We start from the raw sequence: 19,518 nt of genomic DNA on the forward strand, positions 1-19,518 counted from the left end.
TAGAGAACAAAATGGTCCATTTGGTCTAAACCTTAAATGACCTTCAGTTACAAACACATGCATGTCCTGTTACCTTTGACCTTTGATATATTAAACCATGCTGCACTTTCAAAGCCTTTAATCAGTGTCGTCAGCTTTCAACAGGATACAACGTACTTGTTTTATAATGTTTTATTGCTCCTTTGTTACAGTGACCCACTAGAAACAAACAGAAAAGATTAAAAAATTAGATCAAAATAACAACAAGATGGCATCAAAAATACAAATTTTCGGTTTTTAGTGTTGATTAACTCTGAACGCTACATCAGGGTGGACTTCCTGCTCTGTGGCTGAAAGTGCTCTGACAAACACCTCCAGGTCGGGCACCTGGTGAGAGTCATTGCTCAGTATACAGTTCAGTTTCCTGAGCATCCTCAGCTCAGCTACCAGCCGAACGTAGTCCACCTCAGCCCCGATGGTGGAGCTCGCTCTCTTTATCAGTTTGTTCAGTCTGTTTCTATCCATAGAGCAAGGCCCCGCCCCCCCAGCACGCCACACCAAAGAACGGCGCCCTGGCCACCACAGTCTGATGAAGGGTGCTCAGCAGAGGTCTGCAGATGGAGGATTGGAGCCTTCTCAGAAAGTACAGTGTACTTTGACCCCTCCTGTACACGGCGCCCAGGTGGCAGGACCAGTCCAGCTTCTCATCCAGCTGCACTCACAGGTACTTGTAGCCTGAGTCAACCTCCACCATTTCCTTAGTTTTGGAGATGTTAAGCTGGTAGTGAGTGCACTATCGTGCCCTTATACTCCTCCTCCCATCCTCCTCTGATACAACCGACAACGGCTGAATCCTGAGAGCATTTCTTAAAAAAGAAAGTGTCCAGTTGTGAAGGGAAAAGGGGACAAGGCTGGACCTTGTGTGGCTCCTGTGCTGCTCAGGAGTTTACAGTTCTTCAGGCGAACAAACACATAGACATTTAAAATAAATCATCATAACTCATTTCCACTTAATACAAATGGTAAACACATAACTACTCTGAGTTCTTGGCTCGGAATAGAAACGTACATTTTTATATTCTTTTTAATGTAATGTCACTATTTGAGTGTGATCTTTTATCCAAAGGTGCTCACATCTAGTTTATTCAAGACATTTTCCTTCTAAAATATAACTGATACTTTGGTATCAGGGTCATTTAATGAAGAGTCAAACACCCAGACTTTGACGTCTCTATTCAGCTTTGAAACACTTTTATGTGCTTGAATGACTGTGTTTCCACCATTCTGACATGTGACGAGTTACAAAACAAAACCCGTCGTCACGTTCTTTCAGCTGTTAGCAGCTTCTCTAACGGGAACTTCCAGCCAAAGATCACTGCTATTATCCACAATTTTTTTACTTTAAGATGCAGTTGAATGTAGTAAAGTATTGCTGATTCTGATTTAGTAACATCTAGTGGTGCAGGGTGGAGATTACAACAACCTGAATCTCCCCCAACCCCCATCTTTGGCTTGTGTCCTGATGAGGCACATTTAGATGCTGTGAAACGTTTTAATAAGTGAAACGACAGTAAATAGGTGAACTAGATATAAACGATAGTAATAAGATTAACTGTGGCTGTGGGCTGATTTAGGTGACAGAGTCTTTAGGGTCCAAAAAGAAAAGATAAATTAAACTAAACTAGTCATCAAACAAAATCATTTTAATAGAAGAAGGGAAGAGCTACACACACACACACACACACACACACACTCAGTATGCAGTGTTGTACCAGAAATAGCTGAGAGTGTTAAGATCAGTTAGCAATGAATATTTCAACTATTCCCTCTCTTTTCGGCTCTGTCTGCTTCCATTTCTTGTCCACTTTTTATCTGAGCGTTTTTTATCTTCCGTCCATCTTCAACTTACTGCATGTATTCATGACAATGAGACACATTCCAATAACACAAAGCTGCAGCATTAATAAAGTTATTTTATAAAAGGCAGATTTAACTATAAGATAAACTTTAAGATAAAATATAGTGACAGTCGGGATGGACGGAGGGTTTGTCAAGGCCCAGAATTTAAACTGTAATATCTGCAGAATTAATGCGACAGTCAGTTTGGTCCCAACATCGGTGGAGATGCAACAGAGCTTTACAGTTTCAGCGAAGCAAAACTTAACAAGCAAACGTGTTGGTTGGTAGTTTGGCCCACAGACACTGTCCAACCTACTTCCAGCTACATTTCTGTCACGTTTCCTGAGACTTTCAGCCTCCACACAGACCTAAACTTCCAAAATCAGCTGGAAGGGATGAAACCAGTTCCCATAATCCAGTCTCAGTTCTCCCTTAATGTCCCAGTGTCCATTGGAGATACCAGATAACAACTTCCCGTCAGTGTTACCCACCATCCAAAGACGTTCATTCATCTATATTTCATCTGAGTTTCTTCCTATTTCCACGTTTCTGCATGTGGAAACAGACGACAGATGACTGATGCTGCAGGACACACAAAACAACACATCGCGTCCACTTTACACTGAACATTATGCAAATGTCTTTGCTAAAACATTGGCAGGGACATTTGTGTCGGTTTGTAGGAACACGTACCAAACTTTGTTGCATTAATTATTCACCAAGTCATCTGGTGTCCACGAGTCGGGAATTGTGCAACTGTGAATTAGCTCCTCTCAGATTAGCTAGTTTGTTATTCTTGTTGGTATTTTGTTGCCAATTTGATCTATTTCTTAATCTTTTCTGTTTTTGTTTCTAGTGTAACAAAGTAATTACGTGTAAAATATCAATAAAGTATTATTCTATTCTACAGGTGATACATAAAAATATGACATATTTGCAGAGTGAAGCGTTGATTGATTGAGGGAAACGGGGAATTTGTGGAATAATACAACTAGATTCTTTCAGTATATGTTGATAACAGATGGTCTCTGCTGTGATTCGTCTCTTCTGTTGGATAAACAGATTAATAACTTGTAAACTACTGTGTGTTTGTAGCCACCACACCGTAGTTAAAAATTAAAAACCCTCGTGTGTTGTTTTCCCGACATAATTAACCGGTGACTCTGAGAAACACTGTTGTGATATTCTTTATTTTTCGGAGTTAATTGTCTTGAAATGACTCATACAAGCTTGTTGCTTTCAGAAACCGACGCTGTGTTTACTGGTGGAAAGAGCTGAGCCGTCACATGAGTCACAGAAAGGTCCAAGGTTTGTTTCCTTATTAATCCTATATACAGACATTTACAACACTCTTTGCTAAAGTTATGTCCTGCTGACTGAGACAGTGTAAATCATTAAAGACTGTCCAGTTGTGGTTCCAGTCTGAGAGAGTAAATGTTGTACAGTAGATACATACGTGTGAAGAAGAAGCAGTAACGAAGCTAAAACCACAGCAAGGCGTCTCCGACTCGTTTGCTTCTGCTTAAACTCTGCACTGGTTTTTCTTAGTTTCTGCCTGATAGAAATGCAGCGGTTTCACCTTCACCCTGCAGATACGAACATGCACTGGCCTCGCTGCAGCACTTGAATCCATTTTGCTCGTTGGTGAACATGGAAGCACGACTGTGTCTCTGGTGTCTCAGCTGAGTGTGTCTGCACCAAACCAGGTTTCTTTAACTCAGAGAAGCTTTGTGCATCATCTCACAACTCCTCCATTTTATTTGATCTTTTCTTTAAGCTCGTACTAGGACATGACATAAAGTCCACTTTCTTTGAGCTGTAACAGCAACATTCAACGCCCTAAATGTTGCTGTTGCAGCCTGACACTTGGGGAAATTAGCTTGTTTGAGGTTGAAATAACAGTTGCAATCAATGTGAAGATTCCTGTGTCTATTATGATTAGAACAAAACAGCAAAACAGCTTCACCTCATTAACCCACATTTGCATCCACAAATGCAGCAGCACATGTTCCCTCAAGAAGAAAACAACATGTCAGTGACAGACAGCAGGTTGAAGCAGGTTATGTGCCGGTTATTTGACCCAGATGTTGTGAAAACTGCAGCTGTTTGTTTCTGATGAGTGTGAATTATTAACTGAGCAGTTTTTCTCTGCAGGAAGGGGGAGGGGAGGGGAGGGGGGGGCGTGAAGAACTGTGTGTTACCATAAAGTGGACTAACAAGTGCAGTCGATGCAGGACCACTGAGTTGAAGTGCTTGTCTTCTCCTCAGGGCCTCAGGAGCAGGATGGCAGTCAGAGCGGCTGAGAGGAGGGAAGGTGACGATACTGAAGCAGAATTCTTCTCCTCTTCTGTGTTTGTGTCTAATATATTTTCTCCCTCAGTCTTATCTATCGTTGCTGTTATCTTCTCCTCCTCCACCTTTTCTTCAGGCATCGGCTCTTCACCTTGTGTGATTAGGGGAACTTTAGTTGTTAAGGGGACTTTTGAAGAACGAGTGCCCACAGTGGGTGTGGCTGATGGCATGTTATCCTCAAAGACATTTACAGTGGGGTTAGAAGTGGTGTTTGTGATAGTACTGAGAGTACTGGCAGTAGTGGGAGTAGCTGTTGTAAGAGGTTGGACAGTAGTTGTTCTAGAAGTATGTGGTTCCTGCCCCTCCTCTTCAGGCTGAACAGAGACTGGATATGTTTCCAGATGAGGAAGACCTGTCCTGTCCTCTTCATCCTCCTCCACAGTGTCGGCAACTAGAAAACCACAAAACAGCACAAACCCGATTTAAATAACGTTGGTTCATCTCACATGAACTGACACTTGTCACCTTGACACTGTCAGAAACAATAGCAGCAAATGTTCAGGTAAAGAACCATTAACTGCTCATGATACATTTGTGGAAACATGTTGAGACAAAAACTGACCAATATGACATGTGACATGTGACAGCTATAAACAGAGCAAAAGAAAGAAATATGAGCACAAAGCCACAAAGATGCAAATGATCCCAGAGAGACACACAAACAGACTAACAATGATGGCAGAGCCTCTGTTTTCTGAGGGTCCATTGTTGAGGGGTGACACAGGCTGCTGCTGTGCATAGAGACACTGTGTCTCTTACAGTTTGACATTGTAAGTCAATAAAAAAAGGTTTTTATGTACGTTGATGTATAGTAAACTAATTCCTGATGAATTTAACGTTCAGCATTTAATATTTTCTTCCTGTAAATTCGGCTCAGTTGTGCAGTGGCAGCACTAAAGCCTGAGTAAATGTTAGTTCTAGCTCTTGACACTGGGGGGCGACATTTATATGTTGGGGAGGACATTGTTTCAGTAACGCTCATGTTTCCCCTGTGTAATTTTTTAATATCACACGTTCTGCATGGATTGTGTCTCTGAGCTGTGAGTCTCTGTCAGTGTGAAGCTCCTTTGTTTTTCACGTGGGTTTGCTGGTAGAAAACAACGGAGCCGAACGTTTTCCCAGAAAAGACAGAACTGTGAAATAATCGGGGCAGAGGAGGGAGGAGAGGCTGTCGTACCACAGAGGTTGTTTTCACATTTCTGGAGGTTTTCGGGGCATCGGAAGCACCAGTCGCCTTCTACGTACGGCCTCTCACCTTCGTAGTTCCCCCTGCACACACACACACACACACACACGTTAAACCAGCACACTGCACAGACACTGAGGTATTGTATCCACAGAAGGAGCTGTTGTTCCAGCAGAACACTGGTAGTTGGATGGTACTTGGTGGATGGAGAGAAGATGAAGTAGTAGGAACATAGTACAGTGAAGGGGTAGTAATATTTTAAATGGAGGAAGTATTAGCAGCACTAAACAGGAGCAGTTAGTTGTAGGTGTTGTGAATAGTAGTTATTAGATATAATATTACCAAGAATATCAATAATGGGGTTGTAACTTTTAACATTTACAGAAAACATCAATAGTAGTTGTGGTAGAAGTAATCAGAGTAGTAGTTGTAGCTCCATAGTATTAGTTCTGTATTAGTAGTAATACTAACGCTGGGTAGTAGTTGCAGACGAGGAAGGACACTCGCTCCCAGTCCAGTCCCTCCATGCTGCTGCACAGGTGGAAGGCACAGCCGACTTTATGTGTGTCTGCCCACACCATCTGTAACACACACACACACAGTACACATCCAGTCCAGAGGTACTGATGTGTGTAACATCCAGTGTGGATTTGTATCTGACCTGTGTGTAGTGTCCACACATCTTATCTTCATCACAGCTGTTGTTCTGGAAGTCATAGTCCAGATGTTCTGCAGACATCAGTCACATTACATCAGATTGGCTCCAAGTACTGGATGAATATTTGTACTCTGTTGTGAAAACACCACTGTATACAAGTACTGTAGTTACATTCTAACAAAAAATTTTCTCCGGTTGAACGGCAGCAAATGTGGAAATCGTCTTGAACCTTACAGAAAATACAGATGTTCTCAGTGATAGACCCTCAGTTTGAAGGCTCCTGAGACATTTGGATTAATACTTTCCCGTAATGTCTGGATCTCGCAGACATCACCAGATGCTCCGTCAGGCCTTTGCTGCAGTGGCCTTCACTTCCTGCTGGTTCTTGGACGTTTTGCCTTCAGCTGCTCAAATACAATCAGCCTTCAAAGGCCAAAGAATTCATTTCAAGTCCAACTGTCTGAAAGTTTTTCACATTTCCATTGAAGTATTTTGAGTTGGGCTAAGAGTTTTGGACTAATTCAAATCCAAATTGGGCAACTTTACAGGAGTTTGGAGATTCCAGTTCTCAAATGGGTAAAAACTGTAAACTGCTCCTAGTCCGGCTCTTTTTTTACATCTACGAGCACATAAAGCACTGAATGATGAGATTTCAGTAAGTAAAATCCACATTTTACATTATATCCCTGTTAAGATAAAGCACTAAAAGTATTTTTCACCGTTTCTGCTTCCATGTGATTGGATTTAGCTTTATAACACTATCCAGGTTTTTACATTAGCAGAGGATTTGTAATTATGATGATTCAGTCTGTTGGGATTCAGCACAGGCAAAGCTCACTTAAAGCTGCATGACTTGATTTGTTTTTCTTAAACTTTTCGGGTCACTTACCGTCAGAAAAGACGTAAACACAAATACTTTTTACACTGAGATATTGAAAGAACAAACAATACAGAAAAAAACTTTCAAATAAACATTACATCTACAATGCAGCTGTTTAAATAAAATGTCCTCATAAACCGCAACGATGAGCAGCAGCAAATGCAGGATTCTGAAACTGAAGTGTATCAATGGATTGTTGTTACATTTATAAAGTGCATTTCCTGCAGTGACTGTGTTCACCCGATGAATCTAGACCCAATATTCCTTCTATTTTACTCAGTTTTTAGTCTCCACCAACTTTACTTCCAGTTAGTCACTAACTGTAACTGTTTTCCTGTTCAGTGATGAGGAAGATAAAAAATACAGCCTGTTAAGATGGAGGCTGCTTTAGAATTTGCTTTCACAAATGGACCCTGCACTCTGACTCACCCAGAAACCATTTCTCCAGAGCCACGGCAAGGTCCAGAGACCCTGTGCCGACGTACAGATTCTCTCCAGTGTCCTCCAGGTCTGGGTTGTGGTTCCAGATGCATTTAGCAGCGTAGCCCTCTGCAATCAGCTTCAGGCCTGGGTCCCATTTCTGCAGACAACCAATGGAAGAGCATTAAAAATCTTCTGGAGCATCTAACAACTGATCGCTGGTTGCAAACAGGAAACCTTAACCCAAACCTAAACAAGAGTCTACAAGAGAATTACATTGGAACAGATAAATGTCTGTGTACACCTCTAATAAATCACAAAGAAACAGCTCAGTTAAAATGTAAAACTGAACCTAAAAGAGCTGCTAAGTTGTTCTTAGTCTAGGTTCAGCAAAGACACAATTATTAGCATCATGGTGGCACTAGACCATAGTTGGATGACCCATGCTCCTTGAGGGCTGCAGCCCCCCCACTCAGCTTCTGATTGACTGAACACACCTGATCCAGGTAATCAGCTGTGATAATTGGGAAACCAGCACGACTGTTTAATCCTCTTGCGACAAATGGTTGAAAACTCATCAGATCTCGTCCTGTGAGGACTCGGAAGCTACGATGGTCTGTTTCTCTGCCCCTGTCGTGTCCCCTACTCCCAACAGATGTCCCTGTTGTCTCCTACTTACTTACTTACTTACACCTGCTTTCTCTCACCTGTTTCCTGGTGTATTTAAACAATCAGCCACTTGCCACAGTGGTCCAGCTGCTTTAACCCGGTCTGGATGTTTCACTGGTTTTAGACTTGGCCTCTTATCTGTTTCTTGGACTGATCGTCTATTCGACTGGACTCAGACTAAGACTTTCCTCCTTGTGTATTTCATAAACTGCTCAGCATCTAGACTCACAATCCAAGCAACTTCTCCCCAGTGGACTCTGCCTTATTTACTTTAAGAGTTTTTCTCACCTTCGTCAGGGTGAAATTAAACCGACCATCCACAGAGCTGTAAGTTCAGTTTTTAAAGTTAAAGTGCAGCCAGTCTCTGAGTGGGATTCCCCAACTACAAAGCTTGATGTTGTTTTGCTGTTTTTCAGTACAAAATCCTGAGTTTAAGGTTCTAATTGGATGCAGCGTTTTCCGGCTTTCATTTCTTCCCGTGGGTCCAGCTGATGAAGGAATGAAAACCATCAATCTAAAATGGCTTCATGTTTGCTGCCACAAATCAACTCACTCTGTGGAAACATTTTCACACACTGAACAAAATACACAACTGTGCACAAACACGGGCGAAACCTGACGTTTCAATACAGAAACTTGTTGCTGTTATTTTTAGTGGTGGCAGTGGCTCAGTGGGTAAAGTGGCCACCCACGACCATAGGGTTGGAGGTTCGCACCGTGATCTCCAGGACTACAGTGTCCCAGGGCAGGACACTGAACCCCAGACCACCCATCCCCAGTAGGGACGGTTGTGTCAGAAAGGGCATCTGGCGTAAAACAAATTGTGCCAAATCAACATGTGGTGACACTGAACTCAGACATAATGTATTGTTATTTGTAAAGGGACAGTTTACAAATTTAAACATAAATGTAAACATGAGTGGGGTCCACCCTGGACAGGTCTGCAGTCTGTCTCAGGTCCAACATACAGAGACATACACAGACAGACAACCATTCACACTCACAATCACTCTTCTTCTTCTTCTCCTTCTTTTCCTTTGGGCTGTTACCTTTCTCCACAGCGAATCATGTGCCTCCATCTAACTCTGTCCTCTGCATCCTCTTCTCTCACACCACCGTCTTGAACATCTTTCCTTTCATTCTCGCTGATGCTCTTTTATCACACAACACACCTGACACTTTTCTCCACCCGTTCCAACCTGCCTGCACTCGCCTCTTCACCTCTTTTCCACACTCACCGTTGCTCTGAACCGTTGACTCTAAGTACTTAAAGTCCTGCACCTTCTTCACCTCTGCTCCCTGTAACCTCACCGTTCCACCTGGGTCCCTCTCATTCACACACATGTATTCTGTCTTGCTGCAGCTAAGCTTCATTCCTCTGTTTTCCAGAGCAGACCTCCACCTTTCTAGATTTTCCTCCACCTGCTCTCTGCTCTCACTACAAATCACAATGTCATCTGCAAACATCATAGTCCAGGGAGATTCTTGTCTAACCTCATCTGTCAGCCTGTCCATCACCAGAGCATTTGGAGAAATGTATCATACGCAGAATTTGTCACAAGAAAAAAGGAGGGAGAACTAATTTTCTTTAAAAAAGCAAAGATGTGAAGAAACAAAATATGAGCAGCAGCAGCAAACAATGACTTTTCCCAGATGGAAATTGTTGATGAGGGACAAATGTTTCCAGAGTGATGCAGAAGTGGACAGAGAACATGCAAAGTCTACACTAAAAGGCCACGGTCACAACATTCTAGCTGTGAAGCAGAACTAACCACTTCACCACCGTGCTGGTCTCTTCCAGAATGCTCTGGAGGAGGATGGGCCAAGCAGTTATGCCTGCTGATTTTTAGGTAAACAGTAAAAATATTTGTCTTGTTCTGTTTTTTTGTCACTTTCCTTGCAACCAAACATGTTTGGGTTGTGGTCAGATAAGCCAGTGACCACAATAAAACTTTATGAGAAAGTAATGATTGTGTGCTGAGTTTTGCAATTCATGTTGGGCCATTTATTAAATGATATTTATCTGTAATCATTTTTATGTTTTTGCTTTGACTGGAAACGAAAAGCGAAGAACAACATTTTCTGTGTTGCTGTCATACGTGGAACCTGCTGAAACTTTACATGTGTTACACAGAAAAGTGGCTGAAGTCAAACTTTTAACCTTTTCTGTGTGACAGTAAATCAGTTTGTGCCAGTTCATTAAAACAGCCTTTAATTACTGTGGTTGTGAAACTCTTGTTGTTCCACAAGTTGCTTTATTGCCTGAAGCAGTTGCAGGGAAAGAGCTGTGTAAACACTGCAGGCTTGTTTGGGATTATTAGATAACTGGTTTTATGTCTCTACAATATTAAATCAGTCACAGATATTTGGCGCCAACTTCAGCTGATTCTGATATTTATAGTTTTTTTCTGTTACTTTTTTCTGATGTTTGGATATTTGAGCTGCTGCTTCTTGGAAATAATGTGACATTTAACACAGTATCAAGCAACTGTGCAAAAGAGAGTAAAAAAGACGTGCAGATTTATCAACTCTGGCATCGACCTACAATCGTGCTTCCGTGTCTGAGGGACAGTGATGTTCCACGAAGCAAACTTTGTAGGTTTTGTCCTTTTTTCGTCACATACAGACAAAACTCAGAGGAAACACTGCCACGCATTGTGTCTCCTTATTGGTCCTGACCTCCGACCCTGCTCCAAGCTGCCTGTCTGAAGCACACATTTCCTTCCTATGGTGCCTCGGGCTTTAAGTTCATTTTCAGAAACATGTGGTGAAAGTTAGACCGTGAGTCCGCTGCACAGATCCTCGCCTTAAAGCGACAGTATGTTGAAAAGGTTTTAATAATACAAATCAAGTTCTCATGATGTAGTGAGAAGCTGTTGATGCCTTGAAAGCACCGTCAGCAACGAAGAGATGTTCTCTTCTAAAGGTTTGAAGTGAGGCTAAGTCTTCTAACCAAGGTAGAGTAGAGCTCCACAAAACAAAGTGGATTGATTTCAGGTCTCATGCTAGTTTGAGTAAAAACAGCAATATCACTGTGTAAAAATACTTTGTGGCTCATTTCAATAGATTCAAATTAGGGATGCATTAATACGTGCACATCACGGCCAGAGGGAAAACCTTCAGCACAAGAGAAGAGAGAACTGAGCAAATCAGAAGCCGAAATAAATCATTGTTCGATGATTTTGTACTTTTAAGCTGGTTTTAGTAGTTTTCTCACGACTGAATTTTGTAGCCGTTGCACCCAGACAAACTATCAGACACAGTGCATCCAGAAAGTTTTCCCAGCACGTAACCTTTTCCACGTTATGTTACAGCCTTATTCCACAATGAATTAAGTTCATTATTTTCCTTAAAGTTCAAACAATAGCTCATAATGAAAATGTGAAAGAAGTTTGTTTGAAATCTTTGCAAATGTATTAAAAAAAAAGAAAAAAAGAAATACTTAGTTACTTTCCACCTCTGCTCATCTCTCACTGATCCCCCACGAGTCTGAGAGGAGCGTAGACCCTGAGACACACAGCTGTGATGCGCTGCTGAGCATCAGTAACTTAAGTGTTTAGGCGTCGTCGGGGGCAACACAATGGCAACATGTTGCTGCAGCAAGAACCACTATTTGGTAAAAGCAGCAATTGCTCATGTCTGATGTAAAAAAACAGACAGATGTGCTCATCTCACCACAGCTCATGGTTTGAGTCACGGACACTAAAGTAAGTTGAGTTTAATATCCCGGTGTGTCCTTATTTGTCCAGTGATGACACGCAACACAAACAATAGTCAGGGGTCTCCTTCGCATTCCTGTCCCTCTCCAGGCTCCAAAACATCTGCTCTGTGTTAAGACTTTGGCATCGTGTCCACGTCCTGTCGACCATCGGGGTCATCAGGTCTGCAAACAGCTGATTTTGCTCATCGTAAAACAATTTAACAATCACGCTTCAAGTTTTAGACCTAAACTAAGAAGAAGACACGAATACTGGCTTTTTCAGAGCCTGGACAAAACAAGAAAAACTGCATCATTCATTACAGGCTGCAGTAGACGTCACTTGTTGCCTGTTATTTCAGTGAATAGCAAACACACATCAGGCAGTGTTTAGACACAACACTGTGTTGGAACGAGTTCATTCAAACAAAGTAGTGTAAAGAGTTTTTGGTGTCTTTGCTGAGAACATACATGTCAGAACCATCTGCCGAAAGCAGCATCACCACAATTACAACACAAAAATCTTGTGAAGTCAAGAGCAGAATAATATGAATAAATGTCTTGTAGTTAAAGTAGTAACTCTGATGTTACTTCAGATCATTAATGGAGCAGCACAGATGCTCTGCAGACCAGAGCTGGGTGCAGCCTGCTGATGTACACGACACATTCACGACCTGCTGTCTTTTCCTTCGATCCTATAGTGTTCAAACACGTGCACAAACTGTGCAAATTGGTCTGAACCTGACCGGACAGTGCTGCAGTCGGGCTGCTTCTCGGTCACACCCTCCTAAATACCATCAGCAATGTGCTCATGACTTATGAGTCATGTTTGTATTGTATTTTGCTGTTGGCCTGAACAAATGGTTTTAGTCTCTTCATCATTAGAATATTCCATCCACTCCCAGATGTGAAGAGGTTTGTAGCTGCAGGAAAAACTGGAGGATGTGTGTTTATGTTCCTCAGCATGTGGAAATATTGTTTTGCTGCTAATTAGTTTGAAATTATTTAGTATAATTGAATGTCTTTCTGGAGATTTCGTAGGCGCAACTGACGGTCAGAACTGAAAATTTCACTCTGGCTGCTTAGGAAAATCTTTCCTCTGGCTTTGTTTATTGGCTCTAAGCAGCAATAATGTGAATCCGAGTGCAGCACAGATTCTGAATGTTCATAGAACAAGCAGTCGACTGGAGTAAAACACAGAACTGGAGTATTAGTACCTCCTGCAGAGGGGATTTACATTCTTTCTCTGCAGGTCGGATTTCCTGGTTGTGTGTGAGGCTGCGAGGCTGTGATCCCACCGTTTGATTTAAGGTCCACAGCAGTAAGATTTGTACTTGTTTAAAGTGTAACTGCAGCCTCGGGTTGTGCTAGAAGCTTCTCTCTCCCAGCTGATGGTATAATTTGCAGCACAGGAGGGAGGAAGCAGTCTGAGATGCACAGGGTTTGAGGAGGCTCAGAGCGTCACAGCCTCCATTATGCGGCTTGACTCCATTACACAATAACAGGTTGTGTGGTGGTAAAACATTCACAGTAACTTGGATTTTACATCCACAGCATGAAGAAACGTCTAATCTCCCGCAGCCCTAGTGGAGCCTGTCACTCCCGATTCCTAATGTGAGCACCTCAAAGCTGCACAACTCAGCTCCAGTAACCATAGCAACATATTATAGGGGTTAGCAAAACACTGTTATTTTCCATTTCATGGTAAAACATGATGCACAACGTCCTGACGAGTGCAGTGAAGACGTTAATGAAAAAGTAAAGGAAACAATCAGGTAACAACGTTTAAACCCTACGTCTGAATAAACTGGTGGGAGACTCCTGATTCCACTCAAAGGGCGAGTAATGAAACGTGGACCTCAGTCTATTGGATTTGGTTTCAGTGTTGCTCAACCACAAACATTTTCCGTTTCCTGTTTGGACAGAAATGAACTATGACTGTGCATTTGCTAAATGTGTCCAGTACAAATAATTCAATTAATTTAATTTTCTTAACTTAAAGAGTTGATTGAACTCTGTGAAGCTTGTTCATTTAAATCCACATTTTAAGTTAAAAGTCAGAAGAGCTCGTTTCTGCTGTCGGCAGCACGATGTCGAAGCTATAAACCCAGAAATGTCGTCCATCTCTTCACAGCAACAGATGCATTATGGGCTTGAGAAGTGTAAAGCTTAACTGTGTCTCATAACTGGAGACTGGCTGTGTCCAACAGTCAGCAGCTCTCACTGACAAGTCAACAAAAAACCACATGATCGGAGACAACGGAGAACAAAGAGCAGTAAACACAGTGAAGCAACACTGAACCCAAACAAAACATTAGAAATTTGAGGTCAGAACACGTGAACATCACGTCCTCCCACAACTGCAGACAGCGAGTCTGAATCTGTCATGTTGCAACATTTAGTTTGCGTTTAATCCGTTTTCTTAAACTTTTTCTTAGTTTTAGTAGAAATGGTCAGACTGGTTTCCATATCTGAACTGGTCTATTTACCAGTTTTATCTGGTCAAACTACTTTCTCTTGTCTACACATCAGTTTACTAGTTACTACCTGAGCTGCTTATACTGGTCTGTGTGTGGTTATACTGAAACTGTTCCACCGTATCAGCCTGTAGTTACATTTTGCAGCCAACCCCTCTTTCCTTCTCTCTTTCTTTACTTTTTTCTCTCCAGTTCAGCTGAAAAGCAGAAAGAAAAACATGAACATGGAAAAATCCCGGTGGGCTTCCTTATCAGCTCCACACACACATTTCTCTGTGGTCTCATTCATTCGCTACCTAACTTTCATCCCTCTCTCTAAACATGCAGGTTTTGAGTTGAGCTCTGAAGCTGGACGAGCTGAAATGAACCTCTGCAGTCCATCACCTCTAAGTCAGTCTCCATGTTAAAATCGCCTCATTCCTGCAAATGAAACACTTTATTACCCATCAGGAGCTCAGTTCACGCTGAATTCTACTTTTTAACTGTGTAGACAAGCTGCTAGTATGTGAGCAGCAATGTTCACATGTTTGCCACTGTGTGTCTAGAGGATCAAAAACATCCAATCAGGGTCGAACCATCCGCAGACACTTTAATGTCTTTATTTCCTCCACGTTTGGAGGAATCTCGTCTTATCGTTCTGTCCCAGTCCTCGGCTCAAACTGTCTCTCCACAGTATTGAAAGCTGGCAGCTATTGTGTTTGACACCGAAGTGGAAGCTTTTCAGGGATAAAACACATGCATGGAAACAGATTGTGTTTCTGTTTGATTGAAAAACTACAAGCTTGATAAAACTCTTATATTGATAATTCCTAAAGTAGACAAGTGCAGTAAAATACAGCTGTGAATATTAGTCCTGAGAAATTCCTGGATGTATCTGTCATCATCAAGAGTTAAACCTCCAGCTTCCCTCTGTTCCAGCGAACAAACTAAAACACCCGGCTCCAACCTGCCTGGAGCTTCGAAACCCAAAACCAACTCTGAGATTTAATCTGACCCTCAGTTCACATGGAAATCCACAGCTGAGAGCTGCAAATTGTCCAAAAGTTAGAAGCAGTATCACTGAAATGAGTCCACATCAGGGACATGACAAACTCTTTTATTGTATATTCAGGACATATGTATCGAGACAAAGGCAGCAGTGGACTAAGTGGTTTCATCCACAATTAGAACGAGACAGATGCAGTAAACGTGTGAGTTTGTGTTCTGGGAGGAACCAAAAGAACAAGGACAGACAGACGAGGACACGGAGGGACACAACAGATCAGACTTACTTTTTCCACATTTACAGTATCTCTTTTTCATGTTTTTCAAACACAAACATAAACGTACGTAATGGGATTTTATTTGATAAACACAAAGTCACACATAATTGGAAAATGATAAATGGTTTTTGAAATGTTTTACTAATAGATCAACAGCTATTGCCTCGTGCCCTCAGGGGGTCACCACATGTTGATTTGGCATGTGTTTTAATGCTGAATGCCGGGCTTGAGACCGGCACCAGGGTCCCCCTTGGGGGCTGGACGGGGCCACACCTGTTGGGGTGGGATGCTGGAGAAAAGCATCCTCACAACATGATGCTGCCACCACCATGGTTCACGGTGGGGATGATGTGTTCAGGGTGATGTGCAGTGTTAGGTTTCAGTCACACATAGCAATTTTCATTTAGGCCAAAAACTTTCTGGGGTCTTCTTATGGCTTTGTTTCAACAATGGCTTTGTTCTTGCCACATCTTCCATAAAGGCCAGAATAGTTGTTCAGTGGACAGATTCTCCCACCTGAGCTGTGGATCTCTGCAAGTATGTAACTTTTAGAAGGCCCTTCTCCTTTAATCAGTCCTTTCCTTTTTATTGTCAACTTTGAACTGTCTCCTTCCTCTTTGCCGCCATGGTAACTCCAGTTGAGTTGTGTAAAGAATGTCTGTTTTAGGAAACAAGGTTGTCCAGGTGAGCTTGTTAGGGACTATTTTCAGTGGCGGATGAATCCACATTTGGTTTGTTCAGGGAAGTTTAGCACCAGGATAGTAAACGTAGGAATGAGTCAAAGGAAAAGATGGTGTGTTGTGGTCACCTAGAAACCCCCCAAAAAAGACATTTGTCCTCTTTGATCCGTCCAGATAGTTTCCCTGTGACTTGCTGAGGTTGGGAAATATGAGCTTATTCCTGCACAATGATGCTCAGGCTCCTGCTGCGACAAAATTAGATTAGTAAAACTCAACAGTAGCGTCTCTTTCCAAGAATGATAACAAGTTGAAGTCTGCAGATTCCTCACTGTCAGCAGCTTTACTGTGACTTTCTGGTAATTAAGCTGGAAGCTGCAAATACTGGTCTGTATCTGGACGTTCACATAGAAACTTCCTGTTATGACTGGTGGTTTTCGGGGTTATTTTGGATCCTGGATCCGTTTGTCTTGTACAGTTTGTCTTTAGTTTAGTTCTAGATCCCAGCTAGTTGGTCTGTAGAGACGCTCGGATGTTGTTGATGTTGTTTCTAAGGTCTGAGCTAGTTTCTATCTATCTAATTCTATCTAATAATTAAAAGGTCCTGATACTAAAGATTACCAGTCTCCAGATGAGTGGATTATACAGTGGAGTAGCACAAAGCCTTCATTGGACTGATGTGATGGACATTTTTTATTTTAACCTCTAAGTGCTATGATCCCACAGTGCTGTCTTTCACATTTGGGACATTTGCTTTGTTCCATGTCCTGTGAAAACATTTCATGAGATTTTTTTTCGGGTTTTCTTTAGCTGGCTGTGGTCGACACGAGAACTACGTTCAGGCCTGAATTCTTCAATCAGATTTCTTTTAATCAGCATCTATGGTCCATATTTTTGCTTCTATAGTCAGTAACATGTGTCCGGTGCTGGTGAGGTGCTGAACTGCCACATGTGCAAAGGTTCAAGTGAAATATGAGCCTCGTGTCTCACCAACAAACTGCATAATGTTCCCTCCAGTTTGTTTTGAGAAGCAAATATCAAAGTGGACTAGATGTGGGATTAAAAAAATCAGATCTGGGTCAAAAAATGAGTGAAAAAGAATCAGACTGGGCCTGTGCAGGGGTGGTGGCAGTAGAGGATCAGGTGTGTCAGACTCTTTAAATAGTTTGGCATGAGCACCGAGAGCTATGTATAGATGTCCCCTATCTCATTGGATAGGGGACATTTATCTCATTGTCCTTTATAGTGTTTTATTGTGTTGGGTAATGGTCAGTCGTTCCGAGTGGGTCTGCTGTAATTTAATAGGACCAGAAGTTTGATGGTTTGATGGGAGCCATGTTTTTCTGAATGAAATACAGCAAAGTCCTCAAACAGCTTTGAGTTATCTCAGTTATTTGTTATAGTTCTTCAGGCTTTAGTTTTACGCTGCTTTGCTGCAGTGTTTGAACTCCTTGTTCCTACTGCTGCAGCCTCCGTGGGTGTGGTCGCTGCAATGGGCGTTCACTCGCTTTTACAACTGCAAAGTTCTGTTCTGTTCTGGTTTTGGTTTGTTTTGTCCTGTTCCCCTGAGAAACTCCCTAATGACTGAATTAATAATGCATCTTACACTTTTGCAATACAAGTATTTCATCTGTTCTGTTCCTGCCAGGTTCTGTAAATCATCACTGTTGTCATAGGTCATAGGTCATCCAACGTTTTAGGATTTCACCATAGTGCAAGTATATTTGAACCTCTCATACTTCAACTTCAAACATTTATCTGGACATTTTTCTTTCACTATCTTTTATCCTTGTTCTTGAAAAGTTACTATTGGGTCTTAGACATGTAGTGAAGACAGTGCTGAGATTGTAACTGTTCCTCACACAAACACATGACATTAACAAATGAACAAATCTCAAATGTTCAAATCCTGGACTGGAAACTTTAATGTGTCAGTCAGTACATTACTCATTACACAGGATGCTTCAGCACAAACACGTCCAATGTCCTGCAGGTAAAGCTGAAGCTGATTTTAACCGTATTATATACTGACAGCGGCTTCATCTACAATAGTACATCAGCAGTTATAAGTTGATTACATTCAGTTTTTTGCATCTTCATCTTTCAGATATTTAAGGGTTTAAAAAAAAACACCATGTGCATCTTAACTTTCCTGCCGAAAAGAAAGACGTCCAGTTGACACGATTAGATCTTTGAATAACCAAACATGGCTGACTGAGAATGTTCGCCGACATATTGCCTCTTAACACTGCTGTAGTAAAAGTACTTAAGTACAATACTTGAATAAAAGTACCTGGTTACTTCCTGCTACTGCTGAACTCTCCCTGCTGAGTTCTGCTGCACTAGGTCCAAATTACTAACTTTAACAAATAAGACTGTGGGTAACAGGATTAATGTAATGTGATCGGTAGTTTAGTTGTCTGTGATGTTCACACGGATAATGTTCGTCATATTGGTCATATACTAATATGTAACTTGTTACTCAACTCAAGTCTGCACAAGTGCAGAGGGTTTAATGTTGCAGCATATGAAACATGATGTCAGGCTGCAGGTGTCTTACCAGAGGCATCATGGCTGCAGCGCTGGGTGAAACCTGTCCTCTGTAATGGTTGTGAAGCTCCACCAGCAGCTCCTCTTGCTCCTCACTGAGAAAGCTCCAGGCTCCAGGGACCACCAAGGACCCCAGCAGGAGCCAAACCCAGAAAGGAGCTCCCCTTTCTAGGCAGAGACAGAGGCGTCCAGACCCTCTCCTCAACCTTGAGTTCCCTGAGGCTCGATCCTGGGTAGTCCATCGGGAGGAGACCCCGTGCTGAGGGGAGACCCCCTGGAACTCTGAGTGGCTGCACTGGTCCATGATGGGAAGCAGAGTCCTCAGGTGAGTGTGTCCTCTTGTGATCAGTCCAGAGTCCAGTGAAGAGCAAGTGTGTGTGTGTGTGTGTGTGTGTGTGTGTTTGTCATCAACAACCGTTTGTGTGCACAATAGGATTCTTGTCTCGTCTTGTCATGTGTGTGTGTGTGTGTGTGTCTAAGAGTCAGTAAAGTGTGTGTGTGTGTGTGTGTGTGTGTTCCTCCCTAAATGCCTCTCTCTCAGCTCTGTCGATCTCTGTTTCTGACCCAGCTTTAAGAGACAGAGGATCCTCCCCTCCACACACACTGCACACTCCACATTTCACACACCGCACCGACTGGTACGCCCAACCCCCCAACCCCCCAACCCCCCAACTACTCTCCATATTCTCCACATCTCACCACCTCATCTTCATCACTCTCTGTCTTCTGTCTTTTCAAGCTCTCTTCAGTGACAGGGCTCTTAAGACAAAGTCTGATGAAAAAAAAGTTCCACTCAACACTGGAAATGTTTC

At 42.2% G+C, this 19,518-nt stretch overlaps 1 protein-coding gene across 1 annotated transcript; it reads right to left on the reverse strand.

The window, feature by feature from the left end:
- Nucleotides 1-153: 153 nt before the first annotated feature.
- Nucleotides 154-19,267, reverse strand: LOC137139831 (peptidase inhibitor 16-like). The gene is made up of 6 exons (XM_067527613.1): nt 18,717-19,267; nt 7,384-7,534; nt 6,078-6,145; nt 5,888-5,997; nt 5,408-5,499; nt 154-4,621 (listed from the first exon to the last, which is right to left on the reverse strand). Exons 1-6 carry the CDS (start codon nt 19,008-19,010, stop codon nt 4,143-4,145), a joined length of 1,194 nt encoding a protein of 397 aa, XP_067383714.1. The 5' UTR covers nt 19,011-19,267; the 3' UTR covers nt 154-4,142.
- Between the last annotated feature and the right edge of the window lie 251 nt (nt 19,268-19,518).

Source organism: Channa argus, chromosome 13, assembly GCF_033026475.1.
Source record: "Channa argus isolate prfri chromosome 13, Channa argus male v1.0, whole genome shotgun sequence".
Classification (NCBI taxonomy): domain Eukaryota; kingdom Metazoa; phylum Chordata; class Actinopteri; order Anabantiformes; family Channidae; genus Channa; species Channa argus.

Coding starts and splice junctions, on each gene's coding strand:
- LOC137139831 (XM_067527613.1), bottom strand. CDS start 19,010: ATGGACCAGTGCAGCCACTCAGAGTTCCAGGGGGTCTCCCCTCAGCAC. Junction 5,500..5,887: donor GTCTGCAACTACTACCCAGC/GTTAGTATTACT, acceptor GTGTGTGTGCAG/GGGGAACTACGAAGGTGAGA. Junction 4,622..5,407: donor ATGTGAAAACAACCTCTGTG/GTACGACAGCCT, acceptor GTGGTTTTCTAG/TTGCCGACACTGTGGAGGAG.